Source organism: Melopsittacus undulatus, chromosome 7 (genome assembly GCF_012275295.1).
Source record: "Melopsittacus undulatus isolate bMelUnd1 chromosome 7, bMelUnd1.mat.Z, whole genome shotgun sequence".
Lineage (NCBI taxonomy): Eukaryota > Metazoa > Chordata > Aves > Psittaciformes > Psittaculidae > Melopsittacus > Melopsittacus undulatus.
Window position 1 is genome coordinate 37,065,393 of NC_047533.1, and position 27,088 is coordinate 37,092,480.

A 27,088-nucleotide genomic window follows, 5' to 3' on the forward strand; every position below is an offset into this window, starting at 1 on the left:
TCAAGAACTATGTAAAAAACACTTTTCCATTTCTGCCCCTTTTTCAGAAATATGTCTTTCTCCATTAAAGTTGATGTGCTTGTGGTTGCCCATATCACTTGGTATTCTAGCTATATATGGAAGCATCATGTTTTTGTAATGTTAACTGTACTCAAACATATTTGACTTTTATTCCTTTTGATCTCCACTTTCAAAATTCCTGCTTTGTCAGCAACTATGAAAAAAGAGATTTACATATTTATTATAAAAAAAATCTAGAGGATTGATGTACTAACATATAAATATAGTGAACTACATGATGCAAGTAGTTGTCTGAAAGTTATGGCTTATCTGTCCTCTTTAGGCCTTAAGGAGATTGCATTTTCTTACTATTTCCTTTCAGTTTTCTGTAACTGATAGGTGTGTTGATGAATGTCATGTGTACTGTAACAGGATCAAAAAAAAAGTGTTATGTGTTTGCACAGTGCTAATGGTTGTAGACTGTGTAAGACAGAAGGAAGTGAAGCTGAAATAAAACACTTGTTCAATATGCATAGTCAGGTAATGCAACAAGCACATTCCTGCAGCCTGTTAATAAATTCAATAGATGAGAGTTATCAGTGGCTGGTATCTGCCTTTATAGTTACCCAAATGAACAACTGGTGCATGGTGACCTTTGATAATTTATTTTAATTATATTTTAGTAGCTGTTTAGGGTTCTCAGACAGGTTTAGTTAATAATAGAAAATTTTCCTCATTAGCATTCTCAAAAGGTATGTCTAGCCCTGTTTCTCAGCCTTCAATTTACATCATTTTTGTCTTTTTAAAATGAAACCATACTGTTACTTGTAAAAGAAGACATGGCTACTCAGTTCATGTGTATGATAAGTGGCACCAGTTCCTTTAAAACAGCTTGCTGTGTTCTGGTGGTGTTTCGTTTCTAGGCCCAAATCCTGCTAATTTGTATGTACTTCATATGATGCGAATTTACTGAATTTTCAACTCCACACTAGGATAGGTTACGGATTGTACAAAATATACAATGCTTGCCTTTTTTTTTTTTTTTGCATGTGAATTGTTTTTTCTATTTTTGAATATATGAAAAAGTTTTACTTTTTCTCATGTTCTAAGCTTAAACAGAAATTAATTAAAGCATTTTAATTTGTTAAAACACACAAACTACCTATTTGCCTTTTAATATGTTATTCCACCATTTCAAATGTATTTTATTCTATCATTTTAATCCATTTACTTTTAAAAAAGATTATTAGAAGTCATGGAGGTGCTACTGCTTTGAAATGTAAGCTGAAGCCTTATTATTTCAGGACTTGTGCTTTTCAGAAATACATTTCCCTAATTTGACCCCCAGTAACCCTTGAGAGACCTAAGCACAAGTTACAAACTAATTACATGAATTGCTTTACTGGAACTTGTTAGGCATTTCTGTTTATACATTAATGTAATATAAATATAACTTAGGCAAGAAAAGCCCTTGGGGTAAATTTATGTCCTGAGTAACCCTGTTCTAGTGACCTCAACAGAATTACTCAAAGTCAAGACAGAATTTAAATTGGAAGACCAGATCTTCAGCTGCCGTAAGTAGTCTGAACTCCACTAAAATCAGTGTAGCTGCAGTCGCAACAGCTGTAAAGACAGAACTGCACCTTCAAGTTTATTTTTGACTGGGATTTTTTGATTTATGATCACTTCTATCAAATGGATTGGGCTGTCTTTTCTTTCCATAGTTTACAGCCAAGCAGAATTTATTTGTAGAAGTAATTCTGATTTTAGTCCAGGGCTATTATAATGTTATACAATCTGCTTTTGTCTGAATTTTGAAAAAATGGTTTGTGGACTACCAGGGAACATAGCATATTCTGGTCCTACATCTTTGTTTTTAATTTCCCTTTTTTCTGTGCTATTATCTAGCTTCTAACAAAAGTTTCTCTAACGAAGCAATAAATACGAAATTATACTCAGGTCCTGCTGAAGAGTTTGTAAATATTGTCACCAGACAGTGTTTGTCTTTCATAATAGCTTTGTTTCAAAAACAGATATTAAATACTGGCTAATCTGTACTCCATCCCTAGTGATGTATATATAATTTTTCTTTTATCTTGGGGAATATCTCTTTGGTTTAGTTTAAAAAAAAAAGTGCTTAGTATTAAGTCTGGACGTGTGGCTTCACAACTGAAAATCTGGATTAAAAGTATTTTGTTAATGAGGAGCCATGAGTGATCTGTATTTTTTACAATTTTATAACAATAATCAATAGGAGTTGTCTGCTATGTTTTTAAGTAGTCATTAACACTGTGGGGTTCTCTGAGCTAACTGTAGGGGTCAATAACATCTTGGATTTTTAGTGACAGTGAGTATTAAGTTATCATTAGTCAATTGACTTCCTGGAAGAGAAGCAGCATACATTTCTTAAAATGCTAGCTCACAATGAGACTCTTCTTGTCATTATCTAGGATTCTTCTGCAGGCTTGGCCAAGGGACTGGAATTGTGGTTCAGGATGTGAGGCTGGTGATCCTCACTGTTGCTCAGTGTTTCCATGTCTTGCTGGGCAATATCCCCAGCAGAACTTAGGTCCTGCTGATTTTTCTGGCTTAGGACACATTTTGGGTTCTATTGCTATTTGCTCTTTATATCTTAAGCCCTGAACTGGGGTAGCATAAGTGTTGCAAACAATTCTGTGCCTCTTCTTAAGAGTTTAAACAGCTGCCCTTTCTGCTTTTCTGTGTCAGTGCAGCACAGTTAGCTTTCCTGAGAAAACGTCTTCCTTGTAATGTGCTTTAGACTTCCTATTCAACATGCAGTTCAGCTTCAGTGGGATGGCACTCTTCATTTCCAGATGCTAGAATAGAATAGAGTATTAGTTAGAAGGGACCTACAATGATCATCTCGTCCAACTGCCTTACCACTTCAGTGCTGACCAAAAGGTAAAACATATTATTAAATTGTCCGAATCCCTCTTAAACCATGACAGGCATGGGGCATCAATCACCTCTCTAGGAAGCTTATTCCAGCATTTGACCATCCTCTCAGTAAAGAAATGCTTTCCAATGTCCAGTCTAAACCTTCTCAGGCACAGTCTTGAACTATTCCCATACGTTCCATCACTGGATCCCATGGAGAAATGATCAGCACCCCCTCCCTCTTCCGGAAGCTGTAGAGGGCAATGAGGTTGCCCCTCACCCTCTTTTTCTCCAAACTAGACAAATCCAAAGTCCTCAGCTGCTCCTCATAGGGCATTCCTCTCAGCCCTTTCACCAGCTTTGTTGTCATCTTCTGGGCACATTTAAGGACCATCACATATTTCTTGAATAGTGGCAGCCAGAACTGCACATGGGGTGAGACCACACCAATGCCGAATACAGCAGGATAATCACCTCTTTTGACAGGCTGGTTACACTGTGTTTGATGCACGACATCAAATGTGATTTGCTCTTTGGGCTGCCAGGGTACACTGCTGTCTCGAGTCTGCTGTCAACCAGCACCCCCAGATCCCTTTCTGCAGGGCTGCTCTCCAGGCACACATCTCCCAGTTCATACTAGTAACTAGGAGTTACTCCATCTTAGCTGCAGAATCCAGCATTTGGGCTTGTTAAATTTCATCCCATTGCCCAATGCTCCAATCTATGTAGATCCCTCTGCAAGGCCTCCTCTCTGTCCAGTGTCAGCAGCACCTCCCAGCTAGGGAGCCAGTGTCCCATGGGAGTGTATCCCATGCAAAACAATAAAGTTAGGCAATCTCATCACTGCAATTGATAGATGTCCTTAGGGTAGCTTTTAATTGAAGGAGTTGGAGTACCAGTGCAGGATAACAGCACTTATATGGCTGTTCTTTCAGTCCAACATACTGTTTTCTGTTTGCAGTTTCAGTCTTTAAAAATCATTGTGTTACAAGAGATTTTAGCCTTGCTGGCTAAATAGCCTTTCCTTCCATTGCCTGAATACATGATACTGACTGAATGTGCTAATGCACAGACTTCTACATCTTTTTCATCATTTTAATTTAATTTACCACAGCACAGCTTTCCCAGAAGTAGCAGTGCTAATCTGAGAGTGTGATAGCTGACAAGCAGACTGCTACTTTGTTAGATTGTATGCACTTTTTAATTAATGTTTTCTTACTGGAGTGGAGAGAGATAGAAACTGATTTTAAAAAGAAAGAAAAAATCTGTTGGGATAAAATAATACAAAATTTGGATGACAGACAGAAAAGTACTATCAGCAGATGGTCAAATCTGAGGAAGAACTCTAAAGCAAAACATAAATCTTCTGGTTTATAGACTGTCAGGGAAGAATTGTGTGCACACTGGTGCACGCAACCTAGGAATCAATTAGGAGACAGAACTCTGCATGCAGGCACATCACTAAGGCATTGTTGTTCCAAACAGTGATGGATGTATATAGGAAAACAGGCAGGGAACAAAGGATTTCCTTTTACATAAAGAAGCAGTTTGGATGGGTTGTTTGTGGATTAGTATCAGAGGAGGGGCTGGTATGGGTGACATTATGGTATGTGTTACACATCATCTAGTTAGTATGAGGAAGAGGACAAAGTCATATTTAAGCAACTTGGAGCCCCTTGCTCTTGGAGGAGACTTTAGCCTCCCTGACACCTGCAGGAAGGGCAACACATAAGCAACCCAGCAGGTTTCTGAAGACTGTCAAGGGACTGTAGCATAGATGCAGTATACCTAGGTGATGCTGTTTTTCCAAATAAAGAACTGGCTAAGGAGGTAATAATAAGTAGTAGCCTTGGCTTTTAGCAGCCATTAATTATTAGAGCAAACATCCTTAGGGGAATGCGGAAGGCAAGTAGCAGAGTACATGTCCTGGCCTTTGACAGAGCAAATTTTGTTTTATTCTGAGAACTGCTAAATGGGATCCTTTTGGAGGCAGCATGGTTATGCTAAGGCTAAAATATGATTGCATAATCCAATCACCATTGGTGATGAAATTACTAGATCTGTGGATAAGGACAGGGAAGTGGTTTTCAACTACCTTGACTTCAGCAAGGCTTTTGACACTGTCTTCTGCAGCAGAGATGTTGATAAACTTGCTTGCATCTAGCAGTGGGCCACTGAGATCAGCTGAAACACATGCCCTATGAGAAGAGTCTGAAAGGATGGGACCTAATAGTGGTCTTCCAAAACTTGAAGTTACTAAGATGGAGCTTGGCTCTTCAGTGAGATGCACAGACTTAGAGTAAGAGACAGTGATCCTAAGTAGAAACAGGAGAGGCTTCCAAAAGATAGAAGAAAAAAAAAAAAAAAAGGAGGAGGGGGAAACGATTAAGCATCAGAACAAGGTTCCCAGAGAGGTCGTAGGATTTTTTTTTTTGTCTTTGATCTAGGTTGGACTAAATGGCCATTGGAGGATCTTTCCAGCCCAAATAATTCTGTCATTCTGGGAGGAACAGCAAGTATCCAGTGCCAGCCAGCATTAAGCAAACAAACAAAACAAGAGGAAAAGAAAAAAAAAAAACCAACCCCAAACCTGCTTCTTTTTTGCATAACTCAAATAATAGTTTAGTGGACTATGCTGCATGTTTATAGCATACAAATACACCATGCTTTTACAACTTAAATATTTTGTTCAAGTTACCAGTTCACACAAGCTATTATTTGGCAATGAAGGGGGGGAGGCACATAGAAATGCATTCCCATTTTTAGAAATGATCAAGTTAATACCCCACATTCCAGTGGCGAATGTGCAGATGTCAGAAATGTCAAAAAATGTCAAAACCTGGAATGCTGCTGTAAAATTGAGTTATCGTTCTTCAGTTTCCAGTTTTTGTGTTTAGGCTTGATAAAGAGACTACTATTCTACTGCTGTTAATCCTTTCAGTATTGTTATAGGAGCTCTGGTTTCCCTGATGATATCCAAGGGGATGAGATCAGAAGGTGAAACACTACTCTTCAGTCAATATTGAAGGAAAGAAGATGAAATCCCAAAGAAATAGATGTTAAAAATGAGGATCCAGGGGAAGCTTGGAGAGGAGTAGGAGGAGGGATTTCTTGGAAGGAGTCCTATAACACATACGCAGGAACAATGCAAAAGACAGAATGGGAGACTTCTCCAGTTTTTCTCATTTCATAGAATCATAGTATAGTTAGGGCTGGAAAGGACCTTAAGATCATCTAGTTCCAACCCCCCTTCGATGGGCAGGGACACCTCACACTAAACTATGTCACCCAAGGCTTCGTCCAGCCTGGCCTTGAACACCGCCAGGGATGGAGCATTCACAATATCCCTGGGCAACCAATTCCGGTGCTTCACCACACTTACAGTAAAGAACTTCTTCCTTATATCCAATATAAACTTCCCCTGTTTAAGTTTTGACCCATTACCCCTTGTCCTATCACTATAGTCCCTAATGAAGAGTCCCTCCCCAGCAATGTAAATCAGGGTTATTTTTTCATTTGTTGAGAAATTATAATTTGTCTATGTAAAATCTGTCGCTGCTGAAGTTCACCTGTCTCTCAATGCAAAGTAACTTCTTTGTGAGATGAAATTTTCTATGTATTAGTTTTCTCAATCTGTTCTGAACACCTATGCTTCAAATGTGGGAGGTGTTAATTATATTTTAAAGACTTTTTGTAACCACATGAGTTGCAGAATCTGGGCTTTTAGTATAAGCTACAAACACTGTTGATGTCATAGAAGTTTGGCTTTTAGATCTGTATCTTTGTGCCACCTTTTTTTTTTTTTTTTTTTCAAATTATGTCCTTTTGTAAGGCAATCAGGTACATGAATAAAAACAAGGAATAGCCACTCAAATTTCAGCTTTAGGCTGCATTTACCTATTTTTTTACTACATTTGGGAGATTTTTAATGAAAATTATATTTCCCAATTCTTTAATTCTTCCCACATATTGTCTGTTCCTTACACACAAAAAATGTTTCCATGTGACCCACTAATATATCTGAGATCATATAAATGTGATTCATTAATATATCTGATAAATCTGAAATTATCAAAAAACACATAACTATATTTGTGCCATTTATATTGTTGCTGGATTTGACTTTATTTTCTATTTAACATTACTTTGTCAAAGATCATAAGCAAATTATTTATTCATAATAATGTGCCATATTTTATGCCTGGATGTGGGCTTCCTGCTACTTATTTCTGTCTAGGTTAGCCTGTGCTTTCTGAAGACCAGATTAAGTATAAATCCCAGGCAATAACTTTAAATATAACAGCAAATCAACATCTTTGTAATATGCTGTACTTCCTGATTCAGGATTTGATAACAAGGGTACCTTCTACCTTACATTTATTAGGAGATGTAAAGCAATTTATCGAGATTATTGGTTTGGTCAGTTACACAGTGCTTTTCCTTTGTTTTCCACAGAAATTCTATTGCTTCAAGTTTAGACATACATAGGTGTAATTCTGTCTGCCAGTGATGTTTGCCTGACATGGCTATCTCAAACAATTGAGATAGAGCTTTAGTGTGTGTGGTCTTTTTTATTGCCACTGGGCAAAGCTGTAGGAACAGAGGATTTATAGTACCGCTCCCTTTCCCATGTATTTCCTGCAGTTACTATTTGAATACTAATTTTGTAAATGGAGAGTATCATGAAATGTTGCTACTCATGTCAGCAATGTCCACATGCTTTCCAAAACTACTTGCAAGTGTGTTTAGCCCTAAGATGCTGACTTAGGCAGCATTGGAGTCTGAGGGCAGAATTAGTAGGTGCAGATACTGTTGCATGGACAGGCACTGCAGAGAGATTTTAATTCATGTGTCATTTGGTCTTAAAGACTTTTGAGAGGAGTTTTAGGCATTTCATGTAAGGAATGTTCTGAGAGAATGCTGGGATTAAGCTCAGGAAGCCAACCACATATGGTTGCAGAGAACAGGGATCCATCCTTAAATGACAAGTATTTGTTAAAAATCTGAAAAAGGCCGAGAATGGAAAAGATATATCTGGATACTTCAGCAAGAAAGTATTTTCTGTCCTGTCTCTAGGCTACAAACTACCATGGCTTAGTGCAGGCTTTACTGAAAGAAGGTCAGAATAAGTCACACAAGAATTTCAATTCACGTAAACGCTACAGTTTTAAGTTCATTTTAAAGATGTGCGCTTACTTGGCAGGGCTAGTTACCTTCCAAAAATTGGATTGTCCAGTTCTGATTCATGCCCTCCATGGGTTTGCTCTATGTTGCTTACAGACTTCATAGCAAGATAACTCATCTTTCATTTAAATTGCAGCAGTCTAGCCTTTGAAGCTAATCCAGCCTCCTTTACTTGTTGTGACTGAATACCATGATACTGAAAGAGACATAAGTTCTCATGCAAAACTAGCAAGCATCTACTGATTACTACATTATCTGGCAATCAGCTGTGTACTCCAGTGCAACTGTGTATGCCAGGGGCAGCTAGAGTATGATAACCACACTGTTGCTTGAGCCCCAGAAAGAAAATTGTCTCTGCATGTGATCCAGACCTGACAGTGCCTATCGACTACAGCCTTGTAGCAGTGTCCCAGACATGGCACTGACTTTGCATCCCTTGTTTCTCAGTAAGAGTTAAGTGCTTTTTGGTGTTCAAAGTAAATAGTTGATAAAATCTCCTGACTAGCACATGCTTTTCAAGCATGGAAAATACAGCTGTGTATGTTGATTGACAGTGACTGTTTCACACGTACTGGGAACATAACGTAACCTTGACAGCAGACCCTGTTAAATAGTATTCTGATCCCTCACATAGGGGTATCAGAGGAACTGCAAAATGGGAGCAGTGATTATACATCTTCTGTTGCTTGCAACGAACTGGTGACTTTTTAACTAAATGAATATACTTAGTGTGTCACTTCAGTTAATGCTTCTGATTCTAATGTAACCAATTCTTCATCTTTCATCTACTGCTCCAAAAATCTTGTTCAAATGACAATAAAATTATACTGAAATGCATGTGCACCAGAGGATAGAAAATAGTTATATGTTTATGATATTTCTTTCTATAGTTTTAAAATGCCATAATTCACAGTTGTACAGAAAAGAGGCTTTGCAAATAAAAACATGTTAGTGTGTTGACCTCTCATAAGAAAAAAATCTGTTAACTCACAGCTTCCCAGTGAGTTCTCTTTAACTGTGGTGCACAGTTAATGTATTGCTTAAAAATCAGAAATAAATAGTTAAAGCTGAGGCCAACAGAAAATTTGATATTTCCCAAACACCAGCATAAGCTGAAGACCACTGATCTTGGTAGAATGTGCATGGTATTTCCTAAGAAAGCAAAGACTATATCCTGGTGGTCTCTGTGGACTGTAGTAGAGACCAGATTCTAGGCCCTAGGCTGCTTGGGTATGGGTCCAACCCCTGTTGATGCTGCCCAGAGCATGCTGACCACACACTGGAACACAGCAGTTTAAATGAGTCCCCTTATCTCCTATGTAACATCTGAGGCATAAATCCTTTTTTGTTGTTTTGGAGGGTTCTTTTGTTCAGAGGCATTTTTGCTTTTTTTTTTTTTTAGTATGGTTTGTTTTTTAAATAGTCACAGGGTGTGTTTAAGCCACCTGGAAAGGTGTTTGTGGAGTGTAATGCTGCAGGTGCCAGTTGCATGCTCTGGGAGGAGGCAGAAGGGCTTTGCTGGTGCCCGACCAGCTGGGACATAGAATCATAGAATCATTTGGTTTGGAAAGGACCTTCAAAGCTCATCTAGTTCAAACCCCCTGCAATGAGCAGAGACATCTTCAACTAGATCAGATTGCCCAGAACCACATCCAGCCTGACCTTGAATGCCTCCAGGGATGGCACATCCGCCACCTCCCTGCACAACCTGTTCCAGCATCCTACCACCCTCACTGCAAAAAAATTCTTCCTCACATCTAGCCCAAATCTCCCCTCTTTTAGTTTAAACCCATCAGACCTCACCCTATCACAACAGGTCCTGCTAAATGTCTTTCCCCATCTTTCTTATAGGCCTCTTTTAAGAACTGAAAGGCCTCAACAAGGTCTCCCTGAAGTCTTCTCTTTTTACAGTCTGAACAACCCTAACTCCTCAGTCTTTCCTTATAGGAGAGGTGCTTCATCCCTTGATCAGTTTTGTGGCCCTTCTCTGAACCCTCTCCAACAGGTCCATGTCTTTCCAGTGTTGGGGCCTCAGAGCTGAAAGCTGTACTGCAGGTGGGGTGTCATGAGAGTGAGTAGAGGAGGAGAATTACCTCCCTCAACCTGCTGGCCACGCTCCTTTGGATGTAGCCCAAGATACGGTTGGCTTTCTGGAGATGAACTTGTGGCATTTTGTATTTGCATTGTTAGAATCGCAGGCACTTGAGTGGATTCTCCTGTCAGCTGTGTCTTGATTTCCTCATCCATCCAGTTTGGATGAGGAAGAGACCAACAGGCCTGAACTGCCAATGCAGAAACGCCCTTGCCTTTGAGTTGTACAGCTGGTCTGATAAAAAATGATAGCATGCACTTTGTCTAGATTGTACTGTTTGCCTAATGGTGAAAAGATGTTTTATGAACACATGTTGGGGGGTAAACTATGGACTGACTGCAGGGGACCTGATGTAAACATCTGAAAAGAAAATAGGAATTGAGAGTTAATTGTACAAACATGCTGTGACAGGCAAAAATGTTCAGAGAAGTCAACAAAAGCTATTATGGGCATCAGTAAGATCGTCTAAAAATTAGCAGACTGCTTTAATAAGGAGCTGAAATGTAACCAAGGATTTAGGAGAAAGACTTTAGGGTAGGAAAAATACTGTCTTTGTATTTTAGCAGAATGACTAATAAGGTAGCTTGGTCAGTAGGTTTTGAAAGCAAATTAGCATGTTTGAAATGAAAAATGAAGCAGCAGTGAGACACACATTGGCTGCCAGGTGACAGGTCCAATAATCTTGACCATAGAAGAGCTAAAGAAAGTTGAGCATAACAGAAGGAAATTGAGTTTGAGTTTTAAGGCTTTGTGAGGGTGAAAGATTAAAAAGCACAACATGATATTTCAGGCTAGTAAAATTACAGACACTGACTGTAGGGACTGAATCATACTGCACACAGTGATGTATAGATGCAATACTTAAGCTAGGAGGCGAAATCCTGTAATCCTTACTAAACAAAAATCCTACTCAAGTCGGCAAAAGATTGGGTGAACAAGGAATGTATAACCGGGCAATTAGAGACAAACTTGCAGCCTGACCTTGACTGGGCCTTTGTGCCTGTGATTAGCTGTACCCTGAGCATCTGGGCACATTCATTTAAAGGCACAGTCAATTTTAATGACATCTAAAAAAAAACCCCAAAAAACAAAAAAACCAAAACAAACAAAAAAAAAGCCAAAAAAACAAAAAAGCCAATTATGCCATAGTTAAAGTTCTAATTGATCCAAATGCAAAGAACTGCAGAGAGACATATTAAGGCTACACTTTCAAAATCTGAGTCTTTTGGAACAGCAAAACTCTGCATTCTTTGTTCCTTTCCTTCTCAGGGAAAACATGAATTTAATTGATACTGTTTTTAGTTTTGTCCATAGTAATTTAGAGTGACTCTTATGTCACTTTTCAGAGACTTAAGACAGTATGGGAGATTGTTGTGTAGGATGTCAGAAATAACCTCCATATGAATTAATAAAAATATGTAACAGTGTCTGCCATATGTGTTTATTAAGCTATGTTAATAATTGCTCTCCAAATTGTCTTAAAGCTATTTCAGTATGAAACAAAATGTTCTTAAAGATCATTCATTTACATTTTTCCCCTCCTTTGCAATCCTAGTTCAAGTAAAATTGAAAATAAACAAAACACTTTCTTTTGAAACAAAATCTAATTCAGCATACCAGAAATGTCATTCTCACTGCCAGTTACTCTAATGGGACATGTGTTCCTTGTGTCTGAATCTACTTTGTTTGAAAAGAGCTGCTCTCTCAAAGCTTTGAGGAAATTGCAGTTCTCAGTAAAAGAAATGCTAGAAACGTGTGCAAAGAACAGACAGAAATTGTTTCATGGTCTGGTCCTGTAAATGGTAACCTCAGTGAATACAATGGGCTTTTAGTATTAACAAGTGTGTGTCCAAAATTCCAATTTCCAGGACTGCGATCCTGCAGACATGTATGTCCTTCATGGTGCACACAATTAGCTTCTGGGAAAAAAGGCAAAAGAATCCTTCTGATACATTAATTTTGTGTAAACCATTGCAATCACTGCAGATTGACTTTGGGAAGTGGTTGAATATGTTTGAAAAAGTGCTTCCTTAAGGGTTGCTGGTAGTACTATAGAATTTGAAATTCTTATTCTGCATAAACTTTCCTTTTTTGACACTTTCTTTTGCTAAAAACTCTACAAAACTCTAGAACCTTTTATTTTGAGGAAACTTGACTAATGCAACAAGATCTGCTTTATTCAGAAAGTCTAGAGCCCTTTGTTTCTTCCTTTTGTATTAGAATCTATTATCTTGAGAAGTCTACCTTTGCTTCTGAAGAATAAAATCTCAGCCTGAGACTGAGTTTGAGGTTGCATTATCTTGCTACTAACTTTTACTTCCTTGTCCCTTTCTTCCCTCACTTCAATTTTCAGCTCACATACCTGATACCTGGTTTGTTTACTTAAAGCTCTTCTGTTCAAGACTGTGACCAGTTGAATGCAAAATACAGTGACACAAAACCTTTTTGTTCCGTAAAATAATTGTTTACTTCTATGAGCAAACAAAAAGCTTAATATGAGTAAATATTTCAATATAACAGTAAAGGTTATTTATAAGCTTAGCTTAATTTTGAACATCTTCATTTTATCTTTCTATAGACTGAATAACTAGAGCTTCTTTTCCTCTTTCTTATTCTCTCTGTATGCCTCCTTTTAGTGTGTATATATATATATATATATATATATACACATAAAACCTATAAATCTATTTTCTTTTTCATTAGTTTCTGGGTCTGGAGAAGAATGCAGTATGGCGATATAGGACAAGTCATAACTAATGGTAACTATAATGGATTTCAAAATGCAGTATTATACCTTCCATAACAGATTGTACGTGTTCTTGCAATCCAGAGGAAGATGACAGCTCAGGGCATACTTTGTAAATCTTGTATTGCAAAAACCTCATTCTGCAGTCAAGCCTCATTCAAAAAGTCTTCTGATAGCATGCTGTGTTCAGCATTGGATTAGTCTGTGTCCTGTCAGTATAAATTAGGATCTAATTTAATACTGCTGATGTTCCCTGACCCTTTTTAAGTAACATTACAGTACAATACACTATTCAGAATAATTTAAGCCAAAAATAATGGGCAACATACATTTTTCCTGCTTTGATTCATGAAAGGGAATTGTGACCAAATCTCAATCTATTTTTTGGATTTGCTGTTCTCAAGGATTCGTTTGCCTTTCTCCATCTCTCATGCTTTGCTGGCAAATCTCTTAATACCTGTCAGGTTTTACATGGTACAATAGGCTTTCTCCTTCAGTGGTACAGAAGCATTACTACTCTTTTTGTGATCAAAACCCCTTGTTTTTTATTTCCCCATAAGGGATGTGACAGCTCCACAGAACTATTGATCTTTTATGTTGTAGTTTGTAATTAAGTTAACTCATCAGGGAAAAAGGAAAAACGTATTATAGGGTCAATATCTGAACAAGCATTTTTGTTTCTGTGTATCTTCTCTGTAGCAGATAGTGATCCAAAGCATGTTCCATACAGAATTTAGGATTGAACAAATTTCAGACCCAAGTTATCAGGTTGGGCACAAGTGGGCAGAATTTTGCTTTCTATATCTACCTCAGGCTTTGCATTCTATATCTACCTCAGGCTACTGAAAGTCAGATGATCTCTTTCTTTTGCTTACATTACTAAAGAATCTTTACATAAAATACTTGGGTAACACATTAACAACAAAAATAAAAGCTGCTTCTGGTATTTTGTTTATTAATGAAATCTCACAATTTCATACCTTAGTTACCAAAAGGTTTAGCTATATGATGCATTATTCTGGTGTGTTACTTTGAGTTACCGAATAGACTTTTTAGTGACTTGTGTAAAAAATTACTTGAAGAAATGTGATGCTAAATAAAATAGATAATAATCTCATTTTAATGGTGTACACTTAGAAAATCTAAAATAGAATGAAATCCCCAGGTTTCTAAGAGACTTTGTGATTTTTTTTTCCATATATGCAAAACTTGTTTGTAATAATTTAAAACTAAGATTTTTCTGTGTTCTAACATCCACATTATTCTTTAGGTTTTGTTGAGTTTTAAATAGCATATTGTGTTTAGAGCTGGAATGTTTGTTGAAATAGGCAGTGTGACAAGGTAGGTGGTCTTCTAATTAATATTTCTATACAGATTTGTAAACTGTGCAAGGCTTGTTTAACAAAACAGAAATTATGTCCTTTTGGATTAAGACATTTGTTTGGGAATAAAGTTCAACTTTTTCTTTGAAATTCACTTGATCTTGTTTCATGGCCTATCAAATAATTTGTTTTAAGAGCTGTTTTAAAAGTATAAGTAATTCAAGAAATCCTGTTAACTGTTGCTAAATATTTAGACCACATATTAATTACATTTGTTCAGGGCTTCAAACAGTGATCTTAAAAACTTGGTTGAAAGGAAAGTTACTTAGTAGTGTGAGAAATTATACAACAGTGGTAAGAGGTGACATGTTCATATAATCTTTCTGTCCTACAAATGGCTATATTGTTAAAAATTCAAGACTAAACAAGAGTGTTGAATTGAAAACTAAAAACATTCATCACAGTGAGAACACACCACGTGCTGTAGCCTATGTGTTCAACATAACTCAGGAATGTTCTTAAGAATGTGCAATTTCTTATTCCAGCTCTTAGTGAAACCTTTTTGTATGTACTTTTGACCTGTAGAATAGAAAATGTTACATTAAAACTATATCTACTGCTTTTTTGAAGCCCATTACTTGATACTTGGCCAGAACTCTTATTTTTCACTCATTAGGGTCTAGGACATCTCTGCATAGCTCACATACTGTGCTCAGGCAGGATCTTAGAATGGTCTGGCATTCACATTAAATGAAACGGTTGTCCTTTACCTTCAGGCTTAGAAGCTTAGTAAATCTCTGCTTGATACTGAGAAGGTTTTTAATACTCACTGCCTGTGTTACAGCTGCTGATGTGATGACAGATAATTGCAGCGTTACCAGGATAGTAGTTTTCTTTAAAAACTGTCTCCATATTTGTTTGCTTTTACTGACAAAGATAATGGCAGTTGTTAATAAGAGTAATGATAATACCAGTGAAAGCTCAGTACAGACTGAAAATAAACAACTTTCTTATAAAGGCCTTATAGTTTATTCGTGTGTACTTATTTTAATGAGACACATCTGACTGTTGGAAGGAAAACAAAAAGTTGCAGGGTATAAAAAAACGCCAAAACAATATCCAAACCATTACAAAATTTGGCTTGACTGGTGTTTTATCTTCTGAGAGAGTAAGATGTTATAACCACAATTTTTAGTTGGAGTTCCATTTTGAAGTACTTCAGTTTTCAGAATTGCATGATTCACTTTCCTCAATGTTAGTTAAAAGTTACTTTAAAGTATTCAAAGCAAACATATTGTTTTTATAATGTGTCAAATTCTCCAGAACTGCCATGTGGCATCACCTCAGATGCCTCACAGTTGCGGCATACACAATTGGCACCAGAACTTCACCAGCTGCAGTGGCTGTTTTGCAGAAGGCATTGGAGTTCTCATGCTGCTGGCTGACTCCTTTCCAGTGGATTGCTGTGTCTGTTAGCCACTTTGATAACCCAGCAGTCATCACAGTGTTGTCCTTTAATTTCACTTTGCAAATGTGTTTTACTTTTGATTTACAAATATTTTCCCCTTTCTTCTGGTCATGCATGGTGATCCTTGCATTCATCACCGACTGGTCACTGTAGCTGCAGATGACCAAGAAAATAACGCAAATCTCATACAGATTGCACTGCCTGATGTCTCCAAGATTTAATCAGTTGGAAGCCTTTCGGCAGCAATAATCCAAATCCTTGTTGAATCCCAATCTACTCTTAATGCTAGCTGTAAGCTTTGGCATGAGTCTTCATCTCAATTAAATAATCCAGATGTAGCTGCACTTACCAAATGGTTATTCCACAACTTTTCATGGCTGCTGTGCAGCTTTTGACCTGTAATTTTAGGGCTCATCTAGTGCAAGTTCCTGAATAGTGAATCAAGTCCATTGATAATGGGCTTGATTTTTGTATTTTACTATGCAGTTATGACTTGCCGTATTCTTAGAAATGGTCTGTGTGGAGTTTATGAATACAAATTGAAGACTACTGCTGTGGAACAATGCAAATTTCAAAGATCAGGCTGAAGTGTATGAGAACAAAACCATTTGTTACTGTTATCTAATTGTGAAATTACTTCAAAAAAGGACATAGATGTTTAGAGTCTGGATAAGGTGCCACCAAGCCTCTTTCTTAAGACTCCTTTCCATCATGGTCAGGAATGGTATTTGACAACTTTTCTTTTTTTGTTTCTGTGCACATGTGCACGCATGTCTGGACTGTATGGATTTCTGTCATGGCGCTGTGGCATTACTGTCTCTAATTACATGAGATACTGTGATACCTACAGCAGTGTCTTAATTACCCAAATTCATAGGAACCTGGCAGAACTGGCCACTTAAGACAACCTTCTAAAGAAACCAGGGAGCAGAGCAGGGAGTTGCTCTATAAAGCAACTAGAACAGTTTTTTTCTCTCTCTCTGCTTCCCAGGGAAATCAGACTCAAATCAAAAAATGATATTTTCATAAATAATTACCATTGAATGCATAAAAGTACCAGCATTTTATTAGGGAAGGTTGAGAACAATTCAATAATGTGGGTACATGAGGAATAAGCACTAGGCAAGAAGCATGTTTCAGAACCTCAGCAGCAGCTAAATGTTTGATTAAATGACTGAACAGAAGTGCCTTTGTGCAAATCTATAATCTTAGATACATCTTTCAGCATTTTCTAAGAATATCTAGATGAAATTTTACCTGGAAGATGTTGACTTGCATAAAAAAAATCCTTTTCTGTAGAAATTTTGCACCTTGTACCTCAGCTTAAATATTTGTGCTTACAAATAGGAGACCAGTACTAAATAATATAGTCCTAGATTATTTTTCTAGCAGTTTAAGCATCACCCTCTCAAGAAATGGTCTGGACAAAAGAAAAAAATATGATGTATAATATAGAACTGAAACATCTGTAGTCTTAAGCTTATCCTTATAGCCAATGTCTTTATCTTCTTTTTTAACAAATTCTCTCTCAAGTGTCTTCTCAAACTTTTTTTATTTTTCCTTCTCTATATGCTTTATACACTCCACTCATCACCCATTTATTTGGGGCTTTTTGCCTGGTGTTATTGGTATATAAAATGCCAGAATGAATAGAGGTCACTTAAATCAGAATATAGTTCAGACTGGTTTATTTATTTTATACTTTCATTCTTATGTTTTATGTTTGTCTGATGTGGTTTGTAAGCTCTTTGGAGCAGAGACCAGTTCTAATCTCTGCTGTTTTCATGATGTTTTGATTTAATTTAAATTAAGTGCAGTGGTCTTACTGCTTATTTAATGTGAACTAAAAAATTATGTTCACTTACCACTTCAATTCTGTTAGGCACTGTTTTGTAACTATATTGAAGGGTAACTTAAAATGTTGCAACTGCAGGCAGTCATTCAATTTTACTAGTGACAAATTGATGCGTAAGAGATAAAAATAAGACTATTTAGCATGATCGTATAAGTGAACAAAAAAGGTTAATTTAATACCTAACTTTGGCTAAGATATTTAATTAGAATATTTTCTTCTTTTAGTGGCATCTGCTTCCAAAAAACCTAGCTCTGAAATACAAGAAAATTACAAGAAATATTATGCAAGTGAAATGTTTATACATATTTTTCTTTTGCAATATTTTCATTTGCTTATTATTTCAACATTTGGATTTAACCTCTTGATTTTTACTACATACCAGTCAGTCAATAAATAAAGAATATAAGCATATTAAAATGGAGGGAGGTATAGACAGCATTTTCCTATTAAGCATTGTCAACAAAATCCTTGAAAATGAATTGAGCTGACAACTATATTCAGAGCAGATGCGTAAAGTACTGTTATAGCACATTGCACCATCAATTATGTGTCAAGCATGCTGCCAAATATTAAGTGTTCTAACCTTTGTTATTAATAATAGGGGCAGACACCGGGGACATGTGAGACAAATAATACATGGAAAATCTATTAAATATTTGATTTATTTTTTATAGATATGGAGCCTATTTAATATCCTGCCCCTCCCCTTGCAAGCCATGAAAAACAGGACATAATATGTGATGGAAAGCCACATTGTGAAAATTAGGAACATTTTATTCTATAAAAGCATATGTTAAATAAATAATACTGAGAGAGTGCTTGTCATGAAGCTTTACTGCCTGATTTATATGTGTATTTGTCATTTTCCCCTGTTCCTTGGGAAATAATGTGGAAGAAGTGGAATGAGCAAGCTTGTCTTTACTGTATTCTCCATTCATTCTTGTCTTTTCAAGTTGTTATTTTGCTCAGTATCACCTATCATCTTGTAGAGATTGGCTGGCCGAAGAAACATCTTTCTCCAGAATATAGACTCTAGCATTTTTAGGTGGTCATGCAAGACAACATTGATAATATGTGAAAATAAAAAAAAAAAAAACCAAAAGAACAAAACGCAGAATGGCCAACCAAAGGACAGAGATAAGCACTTATAAAAGGAGTGGTGGTTAGAAAAAAAAAAAGGCAGGATGTAAAGGAGGGAGGTACAAAACCCAACCCCTTAACTAACTTAAAAGAGCAAAGAAAGTAGAAAATGGGGGACAGAGAAAACTTTCCTCCACAGGCACTGATGGCACTATTTCCTGTTTCCTTCTCAATGTATAGATCCCAGAGCGTCCTGCCAGTAAAACCTTGAGCAGTTGGTCTAGGATTTTATGTGGACTGCACTGCAACTGATGATATGAAAATCAGCCTGGTCTAATGGAATGTGTTGCTGCCTGTGCCCAGGGGGTTGGAACTAGATGATCTTTAAGGACCCTTCCAACCCAAGCCGTTCTATCATTAATCAAAAAGCTTACTTTGGTCCTAAAAATTGTAGAATTTCTCTTATCACAACGTTTGTTAACATTATAGTATTTTCAGACAATGGAACAATTTTTTACTTTTTTTTAATTGAAGATTACATTTGGGAAAAAACAGCTTATTAGTGTGATATTAACTTGCATCTACAGATCATATTTCTTCCTAAACTTCAGTAATCTGGACTTGCATAAGATAAGTGAAAAATTAGAGCTCTGATTTCTAGCACATGCTTATGGATGTCTGTCATAAATTTTGGGCAGGTGTCTTGATTTCCACTGGAAAACATTTTGAGGTTTTAATTATTTTTTTCAGTGTCCTATCTTAAAAGCCAGTGCACAGTTAAGAAAGAGCAAAGAATTTGGGATAAAAGGTAGGGACTGAGTTGGTGTATTTTTTTCACATTAACCAAAATTAGAACAAAATGAAAATGTTGCCAGACAGCTGCTACATTTGCAGAAGCAGTTGCATTCATCTCCTAAAAATTTAGAAACTCTTTAGCAATCCTTAATGATCTGATGCTTTTACTGTATGCAGGACACACTTTTCTAATCAATCAGAACTTAAGATTTTATTTGAGGTTTGTGCCAAAGTTTGACTGTTAGACAAAATTAAATCATTCCACAAGAGCCTTACTTATGTCCCACGAAACATTTTGACACAGGTGAGAGCAATTTTGCAACAGTTAAAATACATAGACTTACAATGAGCATTTCAGGAAGAGGTCACTGATCTGTGTGTCAAGGTAATATTGGAAACATTGAAAAAATCAACTTTTTTCTATTTGTTTTTTCTTTCTAGCTCTGGTCACTGCAGGTCTGTATTTATTATACATGTATGGATTTCCTTCTCCCTTTCTTGCTAAATCAAAAGAGGGAAGAGAACAAAATCCCTCTAGCGATCAAGTTGGTTTTTCACAGTGTAAGTTTTAATTGAAGCCATGGTTACAAGCAAGCGGCTTTATTAAAGTAAGCACAAAATAATTCGGATGCAAAAGTGGTGATTAATCTAAAAAAAACAAACCACAAACTAAATACCCAGTAATTTTATATGTCTGCTCCAAAAATTGTTTTCCTTTTGTTCACATTAAGTGAGCACTTCATCTTGTAGACACAGGGTGCTTGGGCCCATGCGATACCCAGGAAGAAATGCAGTTGAAAGCAATACTTGTTTAAATTTGATACAATACTCTGTTAAAGCCATTCATTCTTTCGTGTTTTGACTTTTAGTCATACATATTTTATATGTGGATACTGAATTTTCTGTCCAGCTGGAAAGACATGACTTGATTTCCCGACCAGGAAGGATTTCAGCAATGCATGTATGTTATTTCTAACAAGTATAACCTCTTTCCTGCTCTATACTCTGGATTCTTATCAGTTGATTTTATCTTTTGTTACTTTTTTTTCTGATGATCTAGGCCTGTACTTTGAATATCTGAAATAGTAATAGCCAACATTTATATACAGTGGGTGTCAGAAACTTTTAAACGATTCATCAGACGACTTTTAAAGGTTTTATCCATATGCAATGGACTGGCATCAAGCCTTGTGACAGGATATACATGCTGTCTCCATACCATGACCTCACGTGGCACTCATATTCCCATCATGTGGCAGACATGCATCTGCAACACTGGCATTTAGTGTACTGGCACAGTGATCTCATTCCTATTACCCAAGGCATGCGCTGCAGCACCCTCAGGAAACAGTCTGTCAGGAATGAGGCTGCTCAAACCCTGCTCTTCTCACCTTGCAAGAGAAATGAAAGCAAGCAGATGGTGGCCAAATTGGTAGTTTGTTCAGCTTGTTTTTTTTTTTTGTCTGTGGCCCATTGATAGGGAACATCTGTGGCATCTTTTGAGGAGAGCAGGGCTGGTGAGGAGTGAGATGCTCTGTGTTGCCAGTGAATTGGAAGGCAAGACCCCAAGATACTGCTTGCTGGGTGGCTTGGGTCAGAGATGGTCCTTCTTATGGAGGCAGGGAAAGAGATGAAGTCCTGAATAAGCATGTTTCCAAGACTGGTAGCTTGACTGTTGAAATCTCTCGGGACAGAGTAGTTTATCGTGACACTACGGTTAGGGAGGCTTTAATGAGAGAATTTTCTCAAACTTGTTAACTCTTGGACATATAAAATGACTTTGAAATCTATATTAGTTTTGGCTTCTGTATTTAACTGTATTTATGAAAATGAGTCCCGTGAGTCTGCCTTATCCCAAGATGTCTCCCCTGTACTTGACACCTAATAAGGAAGTGAATGTGGCTGCAGGAGCCATTTTGTACCTTTTCAGTTGTTTGTGAGAAAAGGAGCAGTTTTGATTCAGGTGAGCTATCTCGGGACTGGTTGTGTTGCTCGTGTAATGTTCAAAATCATTGAATTTAATGTCTGTTTATTAGTAGTGGAGTTTAATGAGGAATCTGAAATTTCACTTTCTGTAGTTACATATTCCTGGGTTTAGACATGTGTTTTACACTGTAACAGCTTAATGTTTCCTAGATTAAAGCAATAGTTTTGTAGTAAGTCTGCAGCCAGCTGCTGGACATGTTTCCCGGGGTTTTTCTGTCTCATACTGCCATCTAAGGGCCACGTAGGCTGAGAAGGTGGCTAAAGGTTCTTCAGTACTTTTCTTTACTGCCCTTCCTTTTGGAAAGTCAGCAATTCATGGATGAGAAGAGTGGGCAGGGAATAACGACAGTGTTTTGATGCAGGATGTTGTTTCATCTAAGAGGATAGAGGGATCTTCCAGGTAAGTCATGAATTAGAATATAAATATGAATTGTAGTATTTTAGGAAGATGCAATTGCAGTGTTTGTGTAAAAGCCAGCAAGTAAGAAAGTGATGTTACAGGATTTGAGGCTACTGTTAAAACAAGTTAAGGAATTTAGTTCTTAGAGTCCTAAAGAGTTTCAGTTGAAAGTCTTAGGAGTGAGAGTATGTGCTGTTCAGATTCTGAAAGGTGCCAAAGTCCTTGACTCCTACTGATTTCAGGATTAGTGCTGTATAATAGAATTTGTTTAGTAAGATTTTCCCTATAAGGTACAAAATAACATGAATTATTTTCTTCCTTTTTAAAAAATTGTTTTTGTATTTCTAGGTGTTTTGATTTTTCCTGGATTAGGGGAAAATGAGCAAAAAAGTTGGTGTTATTTCAAGAGTATGTAGTATTAAATGACATAAATATAATTTAAGTATTTTGGAGTTTCACAATTTTAGTATGAAAACTTTTTTTTCCAAGATAAAAATGCATTAATCTGTAAGCTATAATACCTGTATTGCCTTAATGCTGTAGCTGATTTTCTCACAAAGGTATTTTGAATTACAAATGTGATAAAGAATTAGTGGCAGAAGCAAAACATTTCAGTATTTGTTAATGTAGTACTGTTGGCATTGACTGACAAAAGCAGTTTTTATAATCAGGACCCCTTTGAGCACATTTTTATTTTACAATATAGGTGTTTTTCAGGCTAGTTTCCAACAAACCTTGGGTCATAGAGAAAGTAAATTAATCTTGCATGTTACTTTGACAGGCTCATGCAAGCAAAGACCTGGAAGAGCAATTGCGGTCTGTGTCCAGCGTGGATGAACTCATGACAGTACTTTACCCAGAGTACTGGAAAATGTTCAAATGTCAGTTGAGGAAAGGAGGTTGGCAACACAACAGGGAACACTCCAGCTTTGACACAAGATCAGATGATTCCATGAAATTTGCCGCAGCACACTATAATGCAGACATCCTGAAAAGTAAGTACAGGACACAAACTGTGTTCTAACACACAACAAATAAAAATTTGAAGGCTTCTTAGTTGTGTCAGAAATACTTTAAAAGCTAAGTATTGTCAGTAAACCAACCTCAGCAGTTTGATTTGATGTCATGTTTGTAATATAAAATCCTTGACAATCAACTTTCCAAAATGTAACAAATGCTCTGCAGACATATTTTTTGCATATCCATTGTAAGAAGGGTGAATTTGGCTTTGTAGAGGCTGTAATAATTTTGCATAAATCAAAGAGAGCACTAATAATTGGATTCTTTGAACAGTTTCTGCTCATTTTCTGTGACTACATCACAGCTTGTAAAGCTTTCTTCTCATGCATGTTGTTCCTTTAGGACACCAAATAATGCACTTGTAGGTTTTTCCTGTTACAAAAGGGTAGTTGTCATGTTATGTTCAAACCAGAAAAAAAAACATCTTTCAAACAAATATGTCTGAAGTGTTTCGGATGGCCTGGATAAAAACATAATAGCTTACAGATTAAGCAAGCACTTGCAAGCAGAGAAACACAGGATTTATAGCAGGAGGTGTATTTTTTTACATGATGCTGGAAATCATATACTTAATGGAGACTAAGTTATACATTAGGTGAAATTTCCATTTTTGCTGAATAGCCTACCAAGAACTAACTGCAGGAGAGAATAAAGGGACCTGTACAGCTGCAAGTCTAATGGGTGTTTCATGTAAGATTGTATTTGATAAAAGGCTTTATAACATGGTATGTTTGCCCAGAGTTACGTGAATAATCTGGGTACAAATATCACCTTTCAGATTAAATTTTATGATATGTATAATTGCTGAATAGTATCCTGTTGCTTTAAATTGTACTCTTGTAGTAAACAAAGTAAATGTATTCAAATGAATTTCAAGTTAAGTGCGTAGGCATCAAATTTATTGTTTCTAATATATAGTATCCAAGGGAAGTACCGTGTCAGATTGCTTAAAAATTATTTTGCAGAGACTTGCAGTGCTTCTTTAGTCTTCAGTCAAGGCAGAACAGCCCAGGCACACCAGAAAGAGTATGTACATCTTTAGCTGCTGGCCAGTAGGTCAAGGGAGATAATTCTCCCACTCCTCTCTTCAAGACCCCACCTGGAGTACTATGTTCAGCTCTGGGGCCCCCAACAATGGAAAGGCTTGGACCTGTTGGAGCAGGTCCAGAGGAGGGCCACAAAGTTGCTCAGAGGATGGGAGCACCTCTGCTATGAAGACAGACTGAGAGAGTTGGGCTTGTTCAGCCTGAAGAAGGCCCCGGGATGACCTTATTATGGCCTTTCCATACATAAAGGAGGCTTATAAGAAAGATGGTGACAGACTTTTTAGTAGGACTTGTTGCAGTTGGACAAGGAGTAGTGGTTTAAACTAAAAGAGGGTAGATTTAGATGAGATATAAGGAACAAATATTTTACAGTGAGGGTGGTAAGACACTGGAACAGGTTGCCCAGAGAAGCTGTGGATGCCATCCTTGGAAACATTCAAGGTCAAGCTGGATGGGGCTCTGAGCAGCATGGTCTAGCTGAAAATGTCCCTGCTCACTGCAGGAGGGTTGCACTAGATGAGCTTTAAAGGTCCCTTCCAACTCAAACCTTTCTATGGTTCTATGTCGTAAGCTCTCCCCAACTCTGTTGTTACTTTTTCTGTCGCTTTCCTTCTGCTCCATGACAGTATGTCAGATCTCTATGGAGAAAAAAAAAAATAGCTAGAAATTAAGAGTTGTGTATTTCATTGAATAAAGGGTCTGACTCTAGCAGTGCATATTCTGGTTCTAAACTTTAAAAAAAATCCTACTAATTTACTGCAAGAGAATATTGTTTTTAAACAGTTACTTTATAACACGTGAAATTCCCTATAACTTGGCAGGTATTGATACTGAATGGAGAAAAACTCAGTGCATGCCACGTGAAGTGTGTGTGGATGTGGGAAAAGAGTTTGGAGCAACTACAAACACCTTCTTTAAACCCCCATGTGTATCCATCTACAGATGTGGAGGTTGCTGCAATAGTGAAGGACTCCAGTGTATGAATATCAGCACAAGTTACATCAGCAAGACAGTAAGTTCTCACTTTTACTACAATTTGAGTGCACCTTGCAGATCCATTTATGATCATGCATTTTTTAAACCTTACTGCTATTGTGAGAAAAGAAAAAAATCAATTCCAGAATACATAGAAAAAAGAGCTGAAGAGACTACTTCCTGGAAGAAAGTGTTTAACACTCTTTCCCCATAAATATACATCTATTTATTATTTTTAGGGGAAAAAATATGATGTTCCCCTTTTTTTTTCCTCATCTACCATTTGCCTAATGCATGAGGCAAGCACTCTGAAAAGCTAGCCTGTAATTGTATCAGTGAAGAAAAAGACTGTTTCAGGACATGTGCAGACAGGATACATGTTGCAAATAAGGCCTTTTAGCAACTGAATTTTACTGTATTAAGAAATATTAGTGTAATGTACCTATTTGTTTTGTTTTAATCCATCTCCTTCAGGTACATGTATGGGTTTTAGTCTTCAAGTTCAAGGCTAGTGATGAAGTAGGAGTGTGCAGAGGTTGTACACTGAGCCTGTGAGCTGCCTTTAAAAGAAAAGCATACATGCTATAACATATATGTAGTATATAAGTAGCTGTAACAATTGTTACAATTATTTTGCAACTTTTCTCTCAAAAATCATATAAAAATAGCTATGCTTCAGAATGATATCTAGATTATTTTGCTTTTGTTACAGTACTTGGTAGTATTTTTGTTGATTGTGGCTTTTTGCTTTTTATCTCATCTTTCTGATACTTTGAAGAAAACTAATTTTGGTGTAAATCTTGCTTCCTTTTTCAAGTAGTTGAAGATGCAGTACATATTTATAAGGAAGACACACAACTTCATAGCCAACTTTAAAATTCTAGTGCATAGAAATATCATTCCTTTATCATTAAACTACTTAGTGCTCTGAGCCTGCTTGAGAGGGAATTAGAAAAAGGGGATATACAGAAACCATTTAGTACATTTTCTGTCCTAGTTGAAAATGTTTAGTGTTAAGTTTCTTTTTTAAGATCTTGATGTCATTGGTGGTGATATGATACAGGAGTAGTTAAAGATTTGAGAGACTCTGGGAAGGAAAATGTTGAAGGACTTAGTCGAAAGAAGAAAGAGGCAATAGCATTGTTTTGTTTCTTAACTGATTCTGTAAAAGCAAGCAGTTTAATCTCTGAGTTTTCTATCTTGCTTCTGCTTTCCAGTTTTATCTGGTCCTTGACAGAATGCAATTAAAAAAAAAACCCTTAATAAAGGAAGAGAGCTATAGCTATATCTCTTCATCTGTCATCATCTCAAATATTTTTAAAGTTATGTGGCCACAGCTTACCCCTATGTCAGATGAGAATTAGGAAGAAAAAAGTATTGGATTCAAGACCCTTCTGTGGAATTCAGGTACCCTACATGCCTATTTTCACTACTGTTTTCCTTTTATTTCCTGAATGAAATGAGAACTTATGGTTAGTAACCAGCCATCTTCTGGCTTTTTGTAAGTCACCATTTTTGAAGCTTTATTAATGGTGCATAAATTTCCTAAGATAACTTCATACTGTTCACCCAGCAGAAAACGTGCTAAATGGGAAATAAACTTTTCAGCTGGAGGTCTTACTGTGAGGGCAAGCTCTAGCATTGGTTCCAGACATTAAAAACTAAAAGAAGTTGATATCAGCTGTAATAAGAAATAATTGAAAAGAGAAGAGCTAAGCATAGAAATTATTTTATGGGGAGCAAATCATTTATTGCCAGGAGAATGGACTAGGTCAGATGTTCCCAGATTGGCTTGTGGAACACTGTGGTGGTCCAGAGAGAGGTCAGTAGTTCTCCAGTTCAGGCTGTGTTCCTCCTTTCTAGGAACTTAACTTTATTAAGGGAAGAATGGAACAGTATTCTGCTTTGCTTTTAATACCATTTTCCCCACAAAAACTGTTTCTGTATTTGCAAAGGGGTGTTTATACAGTTATGATTTGGACATGAGAAAATTTCTTAGTTAGAGATGTGGTCCAAGGAATATGAAAACATTTGATCCCCTAGGCTAATCCATAAAATGCAGTAGAACTTTTCCTTTATCTGTGACATTGCAGTAGCCCAACTGTGTAAGTGGTGGCTTGTCTAGTAAAGGTCTGATGGGAAAGTGGTTTTTTGGATTTTGGTTTTGTGGTGTGGTTGTGTTGGTTTTTCCTCTTAATTTATTATTCAGTTATTCTTCATT

The 27,088-nt window shown here is 36.9% G+C and overlaps 1 protein-coding gene across 1 annotated transcript in view; it reads left to right on the forward strand.

The window, feature by feature from the left end:
* VEGFC (vascular endothelial growth factor C) overlaps window positions 1-27,088 on the forward strand; it is a 71,308-nt gene that overhangs the window by 26,947 nt on the left and 17,273 nt on the right. The window contains 2 exon segments of the mRNA XM_034064823.1: window positions 22,608-22,821; window positions 24,714-24,904. Of these exon segments, the coding sequence (XP_033920714.1) occupies window positions 22,608-22,821; window positions 24,714-24,904 (405 nt within the window).